The 19,459-nt window shown below is 53.3% G+C and overlaps 7 protein-coding genes across 7 annotated transcripts; 4 read left to right on the forward strand and 3 right to left on the reverse strand.

Moving 5' to 3' along the window:
* Positions 1-234: 234 nt before the first annotated feature.
* On the forward strand, positions 235-2,351 carry IAR55_004324 (uncharacterized protein; the record flags this gene model as incomplete). The annotated part of the gene is made up of 6 exons (XM_066947423.1): positions 235-359; positions 415-443; positions 550-853; positions 915-1,253; positions 1,305-1,945; positions 1,996-2,351. The coding sequence occupies 6 exons, from the start codon at positions 235-237 to the stop codon at positions 2,349-2,351; spliced, it is 1,794 nt and encodes a 597-aa protein (XP_066801837.1).
* Positions 2,352-2,419: 68 nt separating this feature from the next.
* Positions 2,420-3,611, reverse strand: IAR55_004325 (uncharacterized protein; the record flags this gene model as incomplete). The annotated part of the gene is made up of 6 exons (XM_066947424.1): positions 2,420-2,836; positions 2,913-2,942; positions 3,012-3,123; positions 3,176-3,222; positions 3,284-3,388; positions 3,498-3,611. 6 exons carry the CDS (start codon positions 3,609-3,611, stop codon positions 2,420-2,422), a joined length of 825 nt encoding a protein of 274 aa, XP_066801838.1.
* Positions 3,612-4,031: 420 nt separating this feature from the next.
* IAR55_004326 (uncharacterized protein) lies at positions 4,032-7,135 on the forward strand (the record flags this gene model as incomplete). Its single annotated transcript, XM_066947425.1, has 6 exons — positions 4,032-4,328; positions 4,395-4,471; positions 4,525-5,961; positions 6,015-6,407; positions 6,454-6,583; positions 6,635-7,135. The coding sequence occupies 6 exons, from the start codon at positions 4,032-4,034 to the stop codon at positions 7,133-7,135; spliced, it is 2,835 nt and encodes a 944-aa protein (XP_066801839.1).
* A 47-nt stretch (positions 7,136-7,182) lies between these two features.
* Positions 7,183-8,586, forward strand: IAR55_004327 (uncharacterized protein; the record flags this gene model as incomplete). The annotated part of the gene is made up of 8 exons (XM_066947426.1): positions 7,183-7,240; positions 7,294-7,427; positions 7,487-7,774; positions 7,891-7,943; positions 8,000-8,295; positions 8,347-8,429; positions 8,486-8,505; positions 8,562-8,586. The coding sequence occupies 8 exons, from the start codon at positions 7,183-7,185 to the stop codon at positions 8,584-8,586; spliced, it is 957 nt and encodes a 318-aa protein (XP_066801840.1).
* Positions 8,587-10,789: 2,203 nt separating this feature from the next.
* IAR55_004328 (uncharacterized protein) lies at positions 10,790-14,170 on the forward strand (the record flags this gene model as incomplete). Its single annotated transcript, XM_066947427.1, has 6 exons — positions 10,790-10,861; positions 10,917-11,106; positions 11,162-11,593; positions 11,642-12,648; positions 12,699-13,810; positions 13,858-14,170. The coding sequence occupies 6 exons, from the start codon at positions 10,790-10,792 to the stop codon at positions 14,168-14,170; spliced, it is 3,126 nt and encodes a 1,041-aa protein (XP_066801841.1).
* Positions 14,171-14,363: 193 nt separating this feature from the next.
* On the reverse strand, positions 14,364-15,985 carry IAR55_004329 (uncharacterized protein; the record flags this gene model as incomplete). The annotated part of the gene is made up of 4 exons (XM_066947428.1): positions 14,364-14,479; positions 14,629-14,961; positions 15,064-15,153; positions 15,340-15,985. The coding sequence occupies 4 exons, from the start codon at positions 15,983-15,985 to the stop codon at positions 14,364-14,366; spliced, it is 1,185 nt and encodes a 394-aa protein (XP_066801842.1).
* Positions 15,986-16,911: 926 nt separating this feature from the next.
* On the reverse strand, positions 16,912-18,982 carry IAR55_004330 (uncharacterized protein; the record flags this gene model as incomplete). The annotated part of the gene is made up of 8 exons (XM_066947429.1): positions 16,912-17,179; positions 17,233-17,890; positions 17,939-17,993; positions 18,043-18,128; positions 18,177-18,382; positions 18,429-18,518; positions 18,570-18,590; positions 18,642-18,982. The coding sequence occupies 8 exons, from the start codon at positions 18,980-18,982 to the stop codon at positions 16,912-16,914; spliced, it is 1,725 nt and encodes a 574-aa protein (XP_066801843.1).
* Positions 18,983-19,459: the final 477 nt, after the last annotated feature.

A 19,459-nucleotide genomic window follows, 5' to 3' on the forward strand; every position in this document is an offset into this window, starting at 1 on the left:
GGTGGAAAATTGGTTGCTGCCCGGTAGGCGCGCATCGACGAAGTGATCAGCAAATCAAGAGGAGAGCATCTGTCAAAACACTGGCACGCCTATAAAGCAGTGCCGCTCCCGCGCCTATCGTCGATTGGACGCGTCTGATCTCTTCGTGTGTTCAGGTTTCGTCATGTTCAGATTGCTATGAGTCGACGTGCAAAACTGCACCCAGCCAAACCCAGTGAGCAGGCATTGTGAAAAATGGGTACAGTGGTCGCTTCGACCAATCACGCTCTCGGGCATCTCCCCTTCACGCTTGACTTGTCTTGTCCCATCTCGCTGCCTACCAAACCATTAGCGGGAGTAGCTTGGCCTCTGCCCGTTGCGTGAGTGTCTGGTCCATAACGCAAGTTGAATGCTCACTCTGGTCCGTAACCATAGGGGTCCGAGCACCATCCCGGACGAGACTTGTGAGACGTTCATCAGGCGACGGTACTACGAAACGCTCTACTTGTCCGAGGTACGTCAAATCACCAATGACGGACACTAACGTGCAGACATTTGCCCCTCTTTCAGGCTTCACAGCCGACCTGTTACGATTCGCCACCCAATCCTCATCCGTACCTCCATCAGCCTCTGACAATCCGATAGAAATCAAACCCTTTCTATTGTCCCTTCCGCAGATTGAGACACGACATAGAAAGGTCTTACTGCCCCTTCTATCCGGGTCCGGAAAGCAGAGTGATGATCTACCGATAGTCGAGCCTGAGCTGGGTGTCGTCCGCGTCGCTCTCGATTTACGTATAAGCAGTCGAGCTGCTCTTGATCACGGAATGATACAAACACCGAAACAGCTATCAGATGAAATGGAAAAGCGGGAGTATGTCCGTCAGCTTTCATTGTACAGCATTGTATCAGCTGAAACGGACCATTCCCACCAGGACTTTGCTTCAACTCATCCTCCTGCTCCGCTACCTGTCCTTGCCTTCAGTGTCAACTCACACGGACCAGAAACGAAAGCGATCTCGTCATTCTCGTCGGAACGACGACGATGCTCCGGTCGTCGTATCTCCCGTCGATGATCCCAAGACGGCGCTGGAATTGCTTATGGATAGATTGAGCGTTTGGCAAGCGGTCTCGGAGCTCGGTTTAGGTCTTGATGCGGGTCTGGGAGTAATTGGACTTGATCAAGCTCGGAAAGGTAAAGGAAAAGCTGGTGAAGAGGAGAATGCAGTTGCGGCCATGTTGAAGATGTTTTGGGACGAAGTCCTGATTCCCTTGTGAGTGGTCGTCAAATCTCGATTGCTAAAGCGCTCACGTACCTCTCTCAGCTTTCTGCAGTCTCATTTTGAAGCCTGCTCCGCATTCCATCTCAAAGTATTTGGCCGACCAATACCAACCAAACTCCTCCCAAATATGCCGAGCACCACCAAGAAACCGCGAAAACCGAAACTTACTCGAGCGCGACCTTCTACCGACGATCTGATTCCTGCGCCTTCATGGAGACGAGATCGAGAGAGCGATAAGGGGTCGAGGCGTGGATTAACGTCCAGACCAGCGTCGCGGGCACCGTCTGATGCTGGCTCAAAAGCTTCTCCACCCTTACGGGAGAGCATAGGCATGAAAAGGACAATCTCTAGGACCTCGGAAACCCAGTCCCAGAGCCAGTCCCAGTCGCAATTCCGGAGATCGAGATCCGCATCTATAGACCCAATGGCCCGGACCGATAGCACGTCGTCTACATTCGGTACTCATGTGCACAAGAAGCCGCTCATGCGAGCTCCAAGCGGTAAAGATCTATTCAAAGGGAGAGAGGTTGGATTGATGAGGCGGACAGCATCTAAGAAAGCAGACGGTCTTGGTCGGGAGGACAGTCAAGGAAGCGGGAGATTCGGCTTGTTGGGAAGGAAGACCAGCGGCGGGAAAGAATCTCAAAGTCAAAGTCAAAGTCAAAGGGGGAACTCGACGGAAGGTGAGTTGTCACCGTACAAGCAGAAGACGACACTGAGATACGAGGTGCAGAGCCGCAAAAACCTGGGACCAACTCGAATACGCTTATTCTCGCGACACCTTCTAAACCTCGACACAACATGTTCGCCCCGCGTCAAACGCAGTGGTATCATCCTACTCCTATACAAGAGGAGACACCCGGTTCGTCGAGCACACCACGGCCGAAACCCACATTCGTAGCAGAAACACCTGTGGCACCTGGACGAGTTGCGACGGACTGTCGTTACTCTGGTCTGGGATCGATGGATTATGAAGATCTGGGCGAAGAGAGCGATGATCCTTTGGCTGATTTGATGGTCATGACGGATGACGAGGATGAGCCGTCATCAGGTGGTCGAGCCATGGTGCCTGAGACACCTATAAAATGAAAGAGAGAGTTGTTTCTGCTTGTAGCATAGTGTAGCTGTTGTATGTCATCCCTCGAAGCACTTCGTGACTACACTGATTGATCTCCTTTCGGATACTTCACGTCATCATTGTCATCGTCCTCAATGCTGAACACGGGGACTGACACTCCGCCATACCCTCCGCTACCCGAATTTCCCCCTCGAGCAGTATCATCGCTCCCTCTTCCTAGATCAGATTCATCATCCCAAACTCCGCTCCCTTCTCTACCTCTACCGCTTTCTCGATTCTCAGCATCTATCGCTCCGCTACCATGACCATTTGAGGGTTCATCATATTCCTGAGCTGTTGCGGAGAAGGCATGTTGACGACCTTGAGCATCTCGATATGTAGATGAGGATTGGGCAGAGAGCGGTTGATAGAGCGTAGATAGCTCTTGACGCTTTCGTAGTCTAGTATGAGCGAGATGCGCGAGATAAAGGAATAATGTCGACCCGAGCAGGTTTGCCTACAAATGATCAGAGTCAGTACGCTGCTGCCTGGAGACGTGGACGGGACGAGAGATGCGCAACGGGAATACTTACCACAATGTCACCGAATTGGAATGTCTTCCACTGCGAGGAGAACAGAAATCAGTTGGGAGAGCCATCGAGGGATCGATTGAATGGATAAGGGGAACGCACGGGTAAGGAGCTCTGTACAAATTCACTTATGATACCACCGATGAAAAATGATGTGACGAGGGTGAAGAGTAGAGGTGCTCTGCGCAGGTACCAAACTCGTCTCGCTTGTCCACTGTTGACAGTCAAGTCAGCGAATACAATTCCAGGCGCAAGGCGGGACTCACTCTGGTACGTCGATGACAAAGTATATCAAGAAGGTAGCGAATCCGAGCTTTGTTACAGTTAGCCATTTGATTGGATCCTCTGGTAGACGAACGAAGACTGCCGCTCACGCCGAAGAAATGTAGTGCCTTGTCATTTACTGGCAACTCGGGTAACGGTGCCATACCCAATATACCCAGCAGTATTACCCAACCAGCCGTAGCGAAGATCATCCCCTGGAGCAAGGGGACGTCAGTTTGTCGTCTGGTCATCCCGACTCAATGTGCTCGTACAAGGTATGTATGATTACGGTATGGAGCTTCAGAGTGGAGGAGAGAAACATACCGGTCGGATGTTGAGAGGATAATCTCGAAGTGGGTACGATCGCATGATCCATATTGTGAATCCCTCCCAGAGCTGCTGGACCATCTGGGTCGGGACGGGATATGAGGGTGGCATAGCGAGGCGATGGTGGTGTTGTTGCGCAACAAGAGAGAGAGATGTGTATGGGGTGGCCAAAAAAGATGCAGACATGAGTGACGAGGTCATTATTATTATTATTATTATTATTATCATCCACGGCGAGTTGCGTTGCTTCCAACCCGTTCCTGGCGTAGTTTGGATTGACTTGTCCCGGGCGATGAGTTCCACTGTAGTCATGACACATTCACTCACTCTGATCACTCACATTCATCGGAAGTCTCACACGTATCATACAGAGTACCACCTCATATCGGTATCTAGCACGACTCATCGCTACCACAAGCAACACAACTGGCACACATCTATCAACACTCGATGATACATTGAGACACCCCAAGATCCCTTCCCGCGTTCGCCCCAGATTTGGTACTCCATCCACAAACCCACTTCAGCAGGATGTCTCGCTCACTCCCACCACAACCACCCCTTTCGACACTCCCGCTCTCATCTCTCCAGGCCCTCGCCAACGATCTCGATTCACCGTTGTCTCGCTCACCGAAAGAATGGTTTGACCGCGCTCGACATGAAACCGATCTCGCCGTTCTGGCAGAGAGGAAGGGGAAGAAGGAGGACATGTTCGTCGCTTACACCAGAGCTTTGTCTTGCTATACCAACTGCAAGATGCATCCGGACTTTGGAGACGCGAAGAAGAAGGATCCACATTGGGGTGGCCGAGTGAAGGAGTTCAAAGAGGTAAGTCACCTTTGGGCGTTGACGGGGTTGGCGAGTTTGCTGCTGCTGATATGATGGTCTGGGAAGACCTATGATGTGTTTCTGACCAAGGCCAAGGATATCAAAGAGCAACTTAAGCTCAGAGACGTGGAAAAGGGCTCATCGTGAGTCGGTTCTCGTTGTGTCCGCTCGCGCTGACTCATCGACCTGGGAACAGACAACCTTCCTCCCGTCCAGGTCCTTCACGACAACCTTCCGGACCCGAAGTCACATCCATGGGAAGCATCGCCGATCGGATGAAAGCTCTTGGGGGTCTGGGAATGGACGTTGGCAGTTCTTCAAAGCGCTTTAGCAAGGATATGTCAGCGCCTGGGGCCGCGGGAAGATTATCGGCGGCGAATGGAACGGGAGTTGGATCGTTACGAACAACAGGAAGACAGAGGAGTGGATCAGGGTCAAGCGTGAAAGCCTTGTCACCGACGACGCCAGTCGAGAAGCCTCCAGTGGCTTCGATCAAGCCTCAGCTGCCCAAAGAGGAGAGACCCATGGCACCGTTTGTACGGGAAACCCCAACAGGATCATCAACGCGCTCTCGACGGTCAACCAACCCAAGCGAAAACGATCACCATCCTCCACCGTCAAGCGCACCAGCTGCTCCGCCGCCGACCGTTTCCACGCAATCTCCCTCGCCTGTCCCTCCATCGACTTCTCAGGCCGCTGGACTTTCGCGCTCTCCCTTGCCTTCCATTCCTCACTCTCCTGCCTCTCGAACCATCACCCAGAATGGAAGCGATCCCCTGCCGTCTCCGAATAAGCAGGATGGCTTGGCTGAATTCGAAAAGGCCTTCCCGTCTCTGAGCGAATTTGGCAAGCAATGGGAAGGGGATGACGAGCCGGTTGGTGGTCTGCTTAATGGTGCGAACGGTCATGCCCGGCCTTCTGCCGTTTCAGCTCTGCCGAACGGTAATGATAGGTTCACGCAGCGACATGCGACTATTAAAGAGGACGAAGATACGGCCGATCTCCATTTGCCCGATGTTCCCACCTTTCCTACGTTGCCCTCTGCACCGACTATTCGTCCAGGATTACCACCACCCCCTGCTCGACCCGACGGACTGAATGTCAACCCGCCAAACGAAGCAAGGACGGCTTCTCCCCCTCTGCCGGATGCTGGCGCGGGGCTGAAGAGACCTGCGAGCACTCCAAATGTCGCGACCTTGCCTGGAGATGTGCATTCATTGATGGATGAGCCTGTACTGGAAGGGGACAGGGATGCACATCCCTCCAGAGCACCAGGTCCTGTCATCCCTTCAAACACCCCCAACGGTATCACGAAAGACTCCCGATCGTCCACAATGTCTTTCCCTGTTGCTGTGCCGACACCGCCACCTAGCTCTTCTCGCCCTCGCGAAGCACCTCCTCCCTCGCAGGCCGTTTTGACCCCTACATTGACTAAACCGAAGTTCCCTTTCAGTAATGCGGTGGATCCCGATGCCCTGCGAAGCTATTTCTTGAATCCCGCGGTCGAGATGTTGCTCCTCGATGTAAGGGGCGAAGAAGAATTCCAAAGGGGGTATGTTGGGAGGGAGTACGAGCCGAGAGGTGCGAAAGTGAATGTGGTATGGATGGATCCGACTGTGTTACTCCGCGAAGGGTAAGCCGTTGCTATTGTTTGGCAGGAACTAGCTCACGGAGTGTAATTCGCAGCATGACATCAACCAAACTTGAAGATTCCCTTTCACTCTCTCCCGAAGCACAACGGCGAGCGTTTGAGAACCGACACAAATTCGACGTCGTAGTGGTGTACGATTCACATTCGGCTAGTTGGCCGCGAAAAGGATCGCCGCCGACACCTGTTTCACGATTGTGGGACATGATCTACGAGCACGAGTTTACGAAGAAGCTGGCAAGGAATCCGGTCATGTTGACCGGTGGTTACGAGGCGTGGAGGGAGTTCATCAAGATGAGAGCGGCGAGACACGCCAAAGCGCATGCTCAGGCTCAAGGACATGGCCATTCGCAGTCACTGTCACAGGTGAATGGAAGCCGACCTTACAACCCGAAGGTGACGAACGGATACACGTCGCCCTCGACAGTGGTGTGAGTGATTTGATACTCGGCATTGTCACCAGCTAATCGTACACAGGAGCCCTCCTCGTCAACCAGATAGAATGTTATCGCCGAGCTCGTCATCGGGAGATTTCAGCTCGAAGAGGGCTAACAGAGATGTGCCGATATACCAGTCGGCTCAGTATGCGAAGAACATTACCGAAAGCGTAAGTCCATTTGCTCAAGCCTTGCGGTGATGGGACTGATGCGTAGAGCAGTTCGGCTATGGCCCCCAGTCCATGACAGGCGAGCCTTCTTCGTATACAGGACATCAACCATCCCGATCCTATGTGCCCTCCCCAGCACCTTCACACTCTCACAGCCACTCGTCCTCGTATTCGTCTCAAAGCACTATAGCGCCACCACCCCAGGCATCTATTCACCCCGGTCCCGGCGCTCGAAGGAGGAGTGATTACGTTGAACAACATGGCCAATCTTACTCAGGCTATCCGTCCGCAGCGTCCTCTTTGAACTCGCCACCACCTCATACTCGACCCGCTATCGATTATCCGCAAGCTCATGCTCTGGGCGTTACTGCACGAGTTCCACAACCTCCCGCTGCGGTAGTGACTCCTTCCGACAGGTACGACACTCGACCGGCAGTGGTCAGGAGCGGGTCGATAAGGGGTTTGGATCTTGTGGCTAGGGAGGGTGATGAAGTGGGGTATTGGAACGATGTGGTCCTGGGTTTAACTGGTTTGAAGAACCTCGGAAAGTGAGTGGCTGCGAGAGGAGCTAGGACTGACTCGCACTTAGCACTTGCTACATGAACTCGACGTTGCAATGTCTCAGCGCCACCTATCCGTTCACTTCTTTCTTCCTCGGTGGGTGGACGATGTTCAAGGAGCAAACCTTTCCCTGCTGATTCAATGATCAGATGGCTCATACAAGCGCTCGATCAACGTGTATAACCCCCTGGGAACGAAGGGCAACCTCGCGAATGCGTTTGCGGAACTGCTCAAAGCGTTATGGAAGGAGGATTACACCTTTCTGTCGCCAGTGACGTTCCGCGTACGTCAGGTCACCTCCAGGTGGAGCTCGAAAAGCTGATCATGCCTTTCGTCTGATAGAAAAATATCATCACTTTTGCACAACAGTTCTCCGGCACAGACCAGCACGACTCTCAAGAGTTCTTGTCATTCGTTCTCGATGGTTTGCACGAGGATCTGAACCGAGTGAAGCATAAACCGCCTCCTGTCGAGATGAATCCGGAACGGGAGCATGCTTTGGAGACTCTCCCTCCGGAGGTTGCCTCGGAGAAGGAATGGGGCATCTACAAGATGCGAAATGATAGTTTCATCGTGGATTTGTTCCAGGGACAGTACAGGAATAGGTTGGAGTGTTTGACCTGTCACAAGGTGAGTGTAGTAGTCACGACGCCCATTGACTATCGTCGTAGACATCGACAACATACGACACGTTCATGTACATGTCTCTTCCTGTACCGGCGGGAAAGACGAAGGTGGTCCTGCAGGAGCTCATCGATGAGTTTGTCAAAGCCGAGGTAATGGAGAAGGAGGATGCGTGGTGAGTGTCTTTTCTCATGCCACTCGCAGATGTCGCTGATCCCCGCTCGCTTGCAGGAATTGCCCACGCTGTAAGGTCCCTCGAAGAGCTTCGAAAACTCTGACGATCTCGCGACTTCCGCCTGTCCTACTAATCCAACTAAAACGATTCACGACCCAAAACGGCGTGTTCTGGGATAAATCGGAAACTCCAGTCATATTTCCTGTCAAGTCACTCGATCTGACCCGATATGTCCCGTCCCGTGCTCCCACCGGCAAAGAGGATTTAGACGATCCGAGGACCCAGGTTGGTCCGTTCAAATATGATCTGTATGGTGTCAGTAATCATATGGGAACGTTGAGTTCGGGTCATTGTGAGTGCTTTACAGTGTCGGCCAATGTCGCTGGCTAATGTGATCGTTTAGACACTGCATATGTCAAGAGCTCAAAAGGTTGGATGTACTGCGAAGACAGCAGGATATCGAAGGCACAGGAGAGGGATGTGGTGGTGAGTTGATAGTCGTGCCATGCTCACGTGAAGCTAACACACGCGTCCGTATACAGTCTCGGCCAGCTTACATCCTGTGAGTTTAGTGTCACGTTCCAAGTGATGACAATTCTGATGAGTACGACGTCACAGGTTCTACAAACGGGTACGAGCCTGAGCGGGCCTTCTCGTTGTCAGTCGAGAACTGTTGCATACTATCGCAAGGAGCTGGGTCGAAGGGTGTCGAAGGACGCCAGTCATGTTGTATCGTTGTCGACCCTAGATGATTACAAGAATGCACGTTGCAGTCGTATCTCGGCAACGGTGAAGATGCCTCATTATCGGGGTGAGAGATGGTAACCGAGCGTTGTAATCAGATATCAGCGTTTCCAGCGGCTGCGTTACGATGCTGCGATTGCCTCCTGATATTCACTCCCGTTCCGCTTCGTCAGTCGTTACACCATCGGCCCGGTGGTTTCTACCTCATTGACTGCCGTCATCCATCCCCACACTTCATCACGGCAGTGTATAAGCTTAAGTGTCACACTCGATCAATGCACTGCACCCATACATACTACTCTCCCAGGTCGTTCCGCAAATTCCGCACCTCCATGTGCTTCCCTTGACCAAGGATGGTGTCCCAAGTGCCTATATCTGGTTAGTCACGAGAGATGCAGGGAAAGCCACCTGGATTAGTGCAGGGCTGAACGGGATTCAAAAATGTGGAAAGTTCTCTAGTCCCAAAGAAAAAGTTCGATTGCGCTGGAATACCATAAGGTTGAGTGGACGGACATCAGTGGGTTTTGGTACCGCCAGCATTATAGGGCCTAGCGTCGGACCTATTTGCTTGCTGCAGCTAGCATGTCTTGAGTCGCGGAGTTGTACACACACACACACCTCGCAACCACAATGAAACCTTCCCTGTCTGTTCGTGTTGTATGTACGCTACGGTGTGTAGTGTTGTGTTTACGTGCCCTTTTTGACCCACCCAACCTCCCCCCTCCCCCCGCCCTGGTCTAAATCAACCCGGTCCTGTCCCGAGGCGTTCTGTCCTTTTTTTGCATTTTCTTTCGCAAACGTACCGAACATTTCTTCGTCTATTTCGACGGTGATATCTTCTCAACGACAGATCCCTTTTCCTCGTACTTGATCTATATTTAAGGGATCGCCCTCGTCCCCCTTCCCTAGTCTCGTAGCGACAGTACATGTACCTCTTGATGAGTACTTGTGCTTGCGTCAGCCTGAGTCCCAGTAGTGGGAGGCGTTACTCTACTCGTACTATGAAAACACGCTATTTCATCTTGATGGCTTATCTGCTTTTCCTTTCCTTTTTCGACAGTCGGCAAACTGGACTACTAGTCACTACTACTACTACTACTACTACTACTATCGAGCGAGCGAGGGACGAACGGGTCGATTGGACGAAAAGAATAAGAACATGAGCTGGGGTGTCGCGTTCGTTGCAAGTCTCTTTCACGATTTATTTCACTTTTGTTCGTCCAAGAAGTGATTTCGGTTCAATCCGGTGAGGTACCTTGCTCGCGATTACTCATCCCCGCTACCCAAGTCAGGTCGACAACAACCCATCAACTCTCTGGCTCCTATTGTTTCCAATCTGCCTATCAAGCAGGCACTCATCCTCACCTCCGTGACGACGGACCAAGCCCCCATTATTGTCGTCGCTCGAACCCATCTCATCTCACTCACAGCTCATCTCAGTCTCTGAAACGAACCCCCTCCACATCTCCCAATCTCAGGCACGCACGATACACCCAAAAAAAGCTGCCCCTCGTTCCTCTCCACATTGTGCGAGCAATCAAGCAGTCAATTGACTTGAACGCTCGGGACACATCTGCTCGTCATCACACGGGGTACTGATCTCGCTGCCGCCACGAGAGGAGAGAGCACACGACACCACCGAGAGTCAAGAGGCGGTGCGTGAGAGGTGGTGGAGCTGGTCTGGAACTTTGACACTTCATCGATCAATCAATCAATCAATCAGGTGTAGTGTTACACACTGCATGTGAGCACACTCCTTCCGTCTCATCAGAGGATCAGTAGCGTCGCCACATGACCAGCTGACATGGCCTCGTTCTCCACCATAGCTCATCTCCGCACACCTTGCTTCAGCCACTTGCTCCATCGCAAGCTGTAGAACGAGGTTTTACCCCTTTTCCCGGTGTTCTAGCGCGACTACTCGATCTCGGGGGTGACGATCCGAGCGGTTCTCCTTTTCTCTACGCAGTCCTTCAAAGGTATTGAGATCACAAGGTGGTCCATCATTCTCACCTCATCCCGTGTATACAAAACTACTTGACACGACTTTCGAAAGCACGGTCGCTTCGTCAATCTACATCCCTTCTTCGACAAGAAACACCAAGATGGACGCGGGACTGGCTCATCTCGTCAGTTGGAGTGAACCGACACAGGGGGATGTGCCCCCACCCCTCACCGTAAGTCCTGCCTCTCATGATGTGCATTACCGGTCGTTACTGACGCTACTCATAGGGCCCATCGGTCACTATCTCGCCCCTACTAGCTCCCCATCCTCCCTCAGTTTTCCTCTTCGGCGGCAAGTCGGTGCAGACCCGACGACTCACTTCTGACATGTGGGCGATGGACCTGTCGACGAGGGTGTGGCAAAGATTGAATGCGGGTAGTGGCCCTGGACCACGATATTTTCATTCGATGGACGTCTGTGAGTCAACGCATGCCGCTACCAGACCAAGCTGACGTGCTGTCTCGCTACGTAGGGGAAGACAAGCTCGTCTGCTTTGGGGGAATGTCAGATTCTGACCCGATGTCAGTATATGACGACATCTGGTTCTTCGACTGTCGCACTCGTCGATGGTTGCCCCAACCTACTATACTCGGAGCTGTTGCGCAAAACCCAGCTATGGTCCCATCGGCGCGATATGCCCACCTCAGCGCCGTGTCTCGAGATAAACTCATCATCTCTGGAGGTCAACACTCGGACAACTCCTGGATCTACGAGATCAACGTCTATGATTTGAAGGACAAGATCTGGGAATCGAAGACGGAGCAGCCGGAAGTTGGAGGGATGCATTCGAAGGGAGCGTATAGAAGCGTGGCGACTTCGTCAAAGACCAGGGTGGTCTTGCCGCACGAGGTCAAGTCGACGTCCGCTCATAGCTATTCCGTTGAGGAAGAGGGTGAAGGAGGAGGTGAGCCAAGTCGGACACAGTACGTTACCAAGCGCTGACTCCAAGTAGACATCTGGTGCTACTCCAACTACGACTTTGCCAAGGTCCGCCGCGAATTCGATGTCATCTCCCCGGACCTATCAATTGAAGCACCTCCCTCTGAAAAGCACGTCGCTCCACCTGCATTCGCCATTCGTGACGAGTCCAAACGTATGCAAGGCTCGCAACAACCTCCTGGTCTTCGATTCCCCACAGGTGGAATCGTTGGTAATCACTTCATCCTCTGTGGTCTCTACCTCGCCTCATCGTCAGCCGCCTTCTCCATCTGGGCTCTCAATCTCGAAACAATGACCTGGAAACACCTCGAACCTTCAGCTCTTAGCGCCGGAAGCTGGAACCGGGCAGTAGTTTGGCCCGAACAAGCGAAAATACTCGTCTTCGGTAACAGCGAGTACGACCTCGCGGTGGACTACAGTCGCCGAGCTGTCAACTCTGATCACGTCACCGTCATCTCACTCGAAGCTCATGGCATCTACACCCCTCCGAGACTGGAAATCGCAGCAAAGGTGCAGCAAGTCGGTTTGTCCATGTTGGACGAGAAACTTGCGTCGGACTTTGAGGTGATCTGTGATGATGGACGCAGAGTCAAGTGTTCCAGGCATCTCTTGAGTGAAAGGTGGCCTTGGTTTGCAGAGCAGGAGAGGGAGTTGACGGAAAGAGCGACTAGTATCTTGAAGGAATCTCCAGCGGTAGACATCAACGACACCTTGATGGGTTCATTCACCCCCGCGCGACTTGCGCCGACCAGTCTCACCCTTCCGGAGCCGTTCCCAGTGTGTGTCGCCCTCGTGCAATATCTCTACACTCTGTCCCTTTCGACTCCGCTCCAGAACCGAGCGCCTGTCCTCTCGGCTTTGCTGTTCTTGGCAAAGCAATACAAGATCGCTCGGCTCAACAAGCTCGTTGTGCATGCACTGCACGAGAGGCTGGAACCATCGATCGCCGTGGGCATATATGAGATCGCGACGCTGGCGGGTGAGCAGTGTCTCCAGGTCAGGGCGTTGAACATGGTCCATGTGAGTGGTCGGGTATCGACGCCGAGGGGTTGCTGATGACCGTTTCATAGTCTTCCAAAGCATCTTTTTCTCGAAGTCATCGTCAGGGCCCTTCCGCCGCGAGTGCTGTCGAGGGCGACCACGCTCCGCAATCGCAGAAAGATATTTCTGCCGCTCAACCGTCTGCCGATGGTGCCTCCAAAGCTCCAGAAGCCGCGGGTCCCGGCCCTGACGAGACTCCCTATCGCCGCGCTCGAGCAGACTCAACCACTATCCCAGCGGATGCCATTGAAGCACCGCGTCAGGACGAGGGAGAGATCATTCACCCAGACGAGCAGGTCAACGCTCTTCTGTCCGCTCTTGACGTGAACGACCGGGAGATCTCGGAACCCACCGTGACATCACCGCACAGTACTCGCCTCGCTGTGCCTATCGCTGCCGGCACTCACGCAATGTTTTCGTCGACACCTCAGACGCCGGATTTATCTCATCTCGACCGCATCTTGCACCGACCCTCCAGTCCTACCAACTCAGACGTCACCTCCAACTATCCTTCTACTCCAGCTGACTCTCTGCGCGAATCGTGGATTCTCCCGCAAAAGGACCTTGGATATGGTCCTATCGACAGTCGATCGAGTTCGTCCTCGGTCTTCCCCTCGCATGAGGGTGACTACGGGATGGCCTTCCGTCGAGATCGCTCTGGACGCGGCCGAAATCGCGATGCACTCATCGATCCGCTCAAGCAAGGCAAACGTTTGGACCTCAGCTCGCTCGACTCGGCAGGACTTCTTCCTCCCCTTACTCCGTTGTCTCAGGCATCCCAAGGGGATATCGGCTCGACGAGCGGTCACTACTTTGACCAGGCCTCGTCTGGCTTTGTGGTTGCCCGAAGTCCTTCTATCTCAACATCGACTTCATCGCCCATGAAAGATAGGACCAGGCAGTTTTCCATCACGACGCAGTCCAGTACGAATTCGGCCTCTCCCTCTCACCTCATTCAGAGGGAGGTCAAGCTGAATGGTCTTACCATGTCTTCGCCTACCGATACGGATTACAGCGAAGAGATGCGAAAACCACTCATGCGTGTCACGACGGGGATCTCGTCGATCCACGATTCCGCAAGTATTAGCTCGGGCTCGACCGGAACATCTAGTAAGAGAGCTGCAAAGGCTGAGCTGAAGATGTGAGTAACCCGTCGCACCTAGTAACGAACTGACGTTCTGCGATCAGTATTCAAGCAGCTGAAAAAGCAGCGAAGAAAGCCGAACAGCAAGCCCGTTTCGAGCAGCTTCGAGCGGAACAAGCTCGAAAGATGGCCATCTCGAAAGCTGACGCTCAACGAAAAGCGGACATCAAGGCAAACGAGACTTTGGCAAAAGAAAAGGAGGAGATGATGTTGGCGAAAGCACAGTCGCAGACGGCGGTGAGCAGTGAGGGGACGACGGTTAAGGTGGAAAAGAAGAGTAAGTGGGGGAAGCTGGGGAAGGGATTCACGGATGCTGTCTTGTTCCCGACGGCGGGCAGTAAGAGCTCGATGTTTTAGGTGGGCGTGGAGTGAAGAAAGTGATGAGGAGATTGTGCATATTGTCAGAAGTCATAATGATCCAGTAACGAAAACGGATGTCGGTTTTTGGTATGCAACTTGGGTCAAGAAAAGAGACAATCTGGATCGCATTTCCGATGACTAGAAGTCCTCCAGTATATGGCTCGAGTTGGTGGACAGGACTGCATGCTTCTCACGAAGCATAATCGAATACTACCAAGAGTGCTATGGCGCCCACCAATAACGGGTAGAAAGCATTTTCGAGACTTGCCAGACCTGCGATAGCGGGCGGAGGATATGGAGGTGGGACTGTATTAGAGTGCGACTGCGGGTCAGCAAAGCGTCGTCTCTTGGCGGTAGACTCTCTGAATCTCTCGATCGCGATGACAGCGCGAGATCAAGATGTGATCAAAGATGGGTATGTACAAGCAAGTGGCAGGGAAGACAAACCGACATACCGTTGGCGACAGGTACGACATGTTGACGAACCGGTATCGGTGCAGCACCTACATCTTGACTCTGGATATTCATCCCCCCTCCGCCTAATGGGCGTAGATCGCCATCAAGGTGAGGAAGAACGACGAGGTCGGGCGAAGCATATGCGAACACGGATCGGAACGGTGCACATAACCATGGTTGAGAGGCCGTACATCGATTGGGGGAGTAGATCGACGGCCAGCCGGACGGATATCCATCGGGGTGGACATAGTAAGCATAGGTGGGACGGGTATGATAAACTCGAGTCGTCAGTGTAAGGTATGAACGAATGCGAAAAGCACGAGTCATTGGTACTGTACGTAGTAATGAGGCGCAGATGTAGATGGGAGAGAGGAGTATCTCGCAGCCTTCCTGTCAGGGGAGTCGAGGAAACGCAGTCAATCGCGATCGCTCACCTGGTTGTTCACCTCGACTGTTCGATACTTGGATCTGTAAGCCTGGACGCTGGACTTGGACAGTACGTTGTTGTGGCTGGACGTAGTACGCTGAGGAGGGTGAAAGAGTCAGTGGGTCAGAGTGAGCGAGCGCGCGGATCTCGCCGTTTCTCGCACGAATGGATCAGTTGCAGAACATGTCTCTCGAGGTTTCTAGTCGAGGAGATCATGCGACCTTTCATAAAGTGTGTACGACGGTAGAGAATAGAATGCTTATACTGTACTGGTGGAACTCACCAGGTTGTCTGACCAGTGCTGGACCGACCTGAGGTCCACCACGTCCCCCGTTAGCGTACCAACTCCAACCGCCACCTCCTCCCGGTGTGGAGAAACCACCTTGTCCGCCCAATTGCATCCCATATCCGCCGGCTTGAGGAGGATACCCCGGTGCTCCTGTGTAATATCCTACCGGCTGTTGCGGTGGTGGGTGCTGTTGGAAGACCTGTTGGACCTGCACGGAAGGTTGCATGGGAGGTGAAACCACAGCCGCTTGTTGTGGCTGTGTGGCGGCACACCAAGGGACGACTCCACTGACGAGACCTGCACAACCGGGCATGACTCCCCATCCACCGCCCCAAGAGGACGAGGTCCATGAAGAAGGGAAGGTCAAGCCGGGGAGAACGCCACCACCCGTAAGACCTAGTGGACCTTGGAGGATGATGAGGACCAAGCAGCAGAAGAGGAAGTAGGACATCCATGCATTGGCACTGATATGAGGTACGGGCTGGGTCGGTGGGGCAGAGGAAGACGAAGAGGACGATGGTTTGGATGACGAGGACGAGGAGGAAGACGAAGGCTTGGACGACGATGAAGAGGAGGATGAGGAGGGTTTGGAAGGGGAGGAGGAGGAAGATGGACGAGTAGAGGACGATGAAGAGGACATGCCGGTCAGGGTGAATGGGAGTGTAAGTAGAGTGGAGCAGAATCCGAGAATGGAGCAAAGTATGAGGATGATAGCTAGAGGATGAAGAAGAGGGGACGAGGATGGTGACGCTGGTGGCGGTAGTGGTAGTGGTAGTGGTAGTGGCGGTTGCGTAGAGTGAGGTGGGGGAACGTGAAGGATACGATTCTCGATGTGAGGTGGGGAGGGACGTTGTGGCTTGTCGTATCAGAGAGGCGGTTGACGAAGGTCTGATTCCAGTTCTTCGGGTCTAGATTGGGGTTGGGATGATTGCGTGGAAGTGATCTGCAAAAGCCCAGATTGGGTGGTCAGAGTCTGGGACGAGGGAGCGACCAGGAATGGATCAGAGGGGAAGCCCCGGTTCGTCCTTGGCTGCCGTGAGGTGTGAGGTGCGAGGTGTGAGGTGTCTTTGATTAGACGGAGAGTCAGATGGAGAGCGGTTGTGGTTGTGGGGGTCGTTTGGGTGGTGACGATGATGATGGAGATCAGTAAATGTCTTATCAGTCTCTTCAGCATATGCAACTTGGATGAGATATACGTTAGGTCTGTCGTAAACCTATCCTAGGCGGCAAGCTCTCCGTACATATGACGTCGAAATACTGTACTTGTGCTGCAATCGGAGCCCAGTCCTCGAGCGTGGGGGTCCTTTGTCGAGAGGTCAAAGGACAGGTACAGGGGTGTCAGGAGGTGTTTTGACGACGACCTACACCAACCGTGTTTCCGCGCGGTTGAGCTGGGACAAACGCCGGAACCAGTCTGGACAAGCGGGACTTGAAGCTCGCTATGGAGTGCTGACCCACGTGTACCGAGCGTCATTATTTACATCTCAAGAGTCTCGAATCTATCTATCAGCGGAGCTAGCCCATCCAAACCGTTCCGTCTACACAGTCCACTTTCCTGCAAGTCAACTACACCGCGTGGACCGGTCCCGTCAACACCGGCATCTTTTCTTGCCTGTACCAGAGCACGAACACGATACCGGTGAAGAGGATGTAACCCCCGGTGAAAAAGTAAGAGTTCTTGGAACCAGTCCAGTCCTCAATGGTTCCGTTACCTGTGCTGAGAAGACCGGCTTGTACCGAGATACCGATGACTCCACCGACCTGGAAGATGATGTTGGCAAAGGAACCACCGATTCCGGCGAATTCGAGAGGGAATGCTTGGATGATGGAGGTGCTATGGTTATGTCAGCGACGATATCACCCTGCGCAAAACTATCAAATACTCACTTCATGCCGATGAAGACGACCATACCTCCGGCAGTACCAATGACTTGACCGGTGAACATGAACTTCCAGTAGTCGCTACCATGACCACCACCGCTGAAGGCGAACAACATGCTTCCCGCGAAACACATCACGGAAGCGATGGGCTGGACGTATCGAGGTCGACTGATCAACCATGGCATCGCTTGGGTCGAACCTCCGACGATCAAGGCGGTGATTCCCATCGGGAGCAACTTGACCGCGGTAAGGATGGCAGAGTTGTGGAGCGCGTCCTGGAAGTAGGTGGCGATTCGGAGCTGGGCACAGGCCATCCACATGAAGATGGACGAAGCTTGCAAGATAAGTGGGAAGATGTTGGGGAATTGCCAAATGTCGTGAGGGAGTAACGAATAGCCTCGAGGTAGGTAGTGTTCCCAAACAACAAAGGCGGCCAGCAACACGATGGAGATGACCAGGGGAGCAATGAAGATTGCAGAGTCCCAGCCGCTGATGGTGGACTGGGTGAAACCGAGAATGAACAAGGCGAGGCTGGCCACAAGGATGAGAACGCCGACGAGATCCATTCGCTTGAGTTTCGCTGCACCGGGCAAGTCTTCCGCGACCGCCTCGGTTCGGGGCATCAAGAACCAGGCGAGCACGGAGAAAGGTGCCACGAGGATGGCTGGGGGAGGTCAGCACAGGAGGTGAATACCTAAAGCGATCAACTCACTGATGAATCGGAAGTACCATCGCCAGTTAGCGAGCAGGAAGATCCCGGCGAGGACCTATGAGAGGATTAGCGTGGGTCAGAGTCACCGAGTGTGTACTACCTACGAGGGCAATAGTATTGGCGAGCGCACCGGCCATACCGAAGAGAGCGATCTTCTTTCCCTGTTCTTCGGGATCGGGGTACATTTGGACTGCGACTGGTGTTAGCGCAAGTAACGATTGGGTAGCGTAACACTCACTGATCATGTTGATCGAACTGGGGATGGTCAGGACCGCCAGTAACCCAGAGATCGCTCGGAGAACGAAGAACGCGTATTGGTCGTTCATGAACGAGATGATGAGGTAGAAGACAGCGATACCGATGAAACCGATGGTGTAGACTCGGTGGGGAGGATACAGATCGGATACTCGACCGGCGAACAATAGAGTGGAAGCGAATGCGAGCCTGTGCGGGGTTAGTGGGGTGGTCGACTGACGGTCAGAACACTCACGAGTAGGTACCCAGGATCCACGCCTGATCACCGACTTTGATGTTGAGGTCGTTGGCAATAGGGGCTGTCATCAGGAATGTCGCGGAGACACTGGAGGGGATATCAGCATAGTCGCTTGGGGAGGTGCTGTCGATCACTCACCCCGCGGCGTCGATGAACATTCTGTGGTAACGTGTGAGCGACTGATTGAATGCATACGTGAAATCCACTCACGAGAGACAGAAACACAAAAGCAGGATGTTCTTCCTCGCTGGGGGCAAGGAAGCCAGTGCGTTCTTGTGATGGTGGGGATGAGCTTCACCCCTGGCCACCATATCGGCTTCGACCTTTCCCATGGTCGATTGAGCAGGAAGGTGTTCCTCCTCCTCCTCTTCTCCGGTCCCGAGCTTTTCCTTCTCCAACGCCGAGGTAGCGTTCAAGTCGGTGAGCGTGGCAGTAGGGTCGAGAGCGAGAGAGTTGGCGTTGGGCGCGACATCGTTGTCACTTGTCATGGTTGGTGAGCGGGAGAAACCCTCGGCCCCGATGGACTTGTTTGAGGCTTCGACAGTGGACATGGTGTCAGAGTTCGTATGGAAAATATAAGAGCACACTTTGTCAGAGATGGGAGGGGGATGCTTGTTCTCGAGGCTGACTTACATATATGTATACTCAACAAAGGAAGGCATGACCTTCGGGCTCAATCCGTCACCGCATTTCGTTCGCACACAATCATCCATGTCCGAGGACTCGATGAGACGTGCCCGGAGGGCCGATGTCCTCCCCGCGCCGAGGTCTACCTTTCGACACGTTGATTATCGGCTTTCTCGTTAGTAAGCTCATCACGGAACGTGTGCGTCCCTTCGGCGAGGAGTGCATGAGACAGTCCGTAAGCAAGTGTACAGGACACGAATGATGCCCGAGTTGAGCGAGATAGGACTGATCAAGCTAGGTCTGGGAAACCTGAGATGATTAACGTTATGCATGGGGGATGGTAAGGATTTGTAAGCGTCTCTCTCGTCTTTGCCGCTGAGAGAGAGCCGCCCAGCTGTCGT

The sequence above is a fragment of the Kwoniella newhampshirensis genome, chromosome 8 (assembly GCF_039105145.1).
Source record: "Kwoniella newhampshirensis strain CBS 13917 chromosome 8, whole genome shotgun sequence".
Taxonomy (NCBI): Eukaryota; Fungi; Basidiomycota; class Tremellomycetes; order Tremellales; family Cryptococcaceae; genus Kwoniella; species Kwoniella newhampshirensis.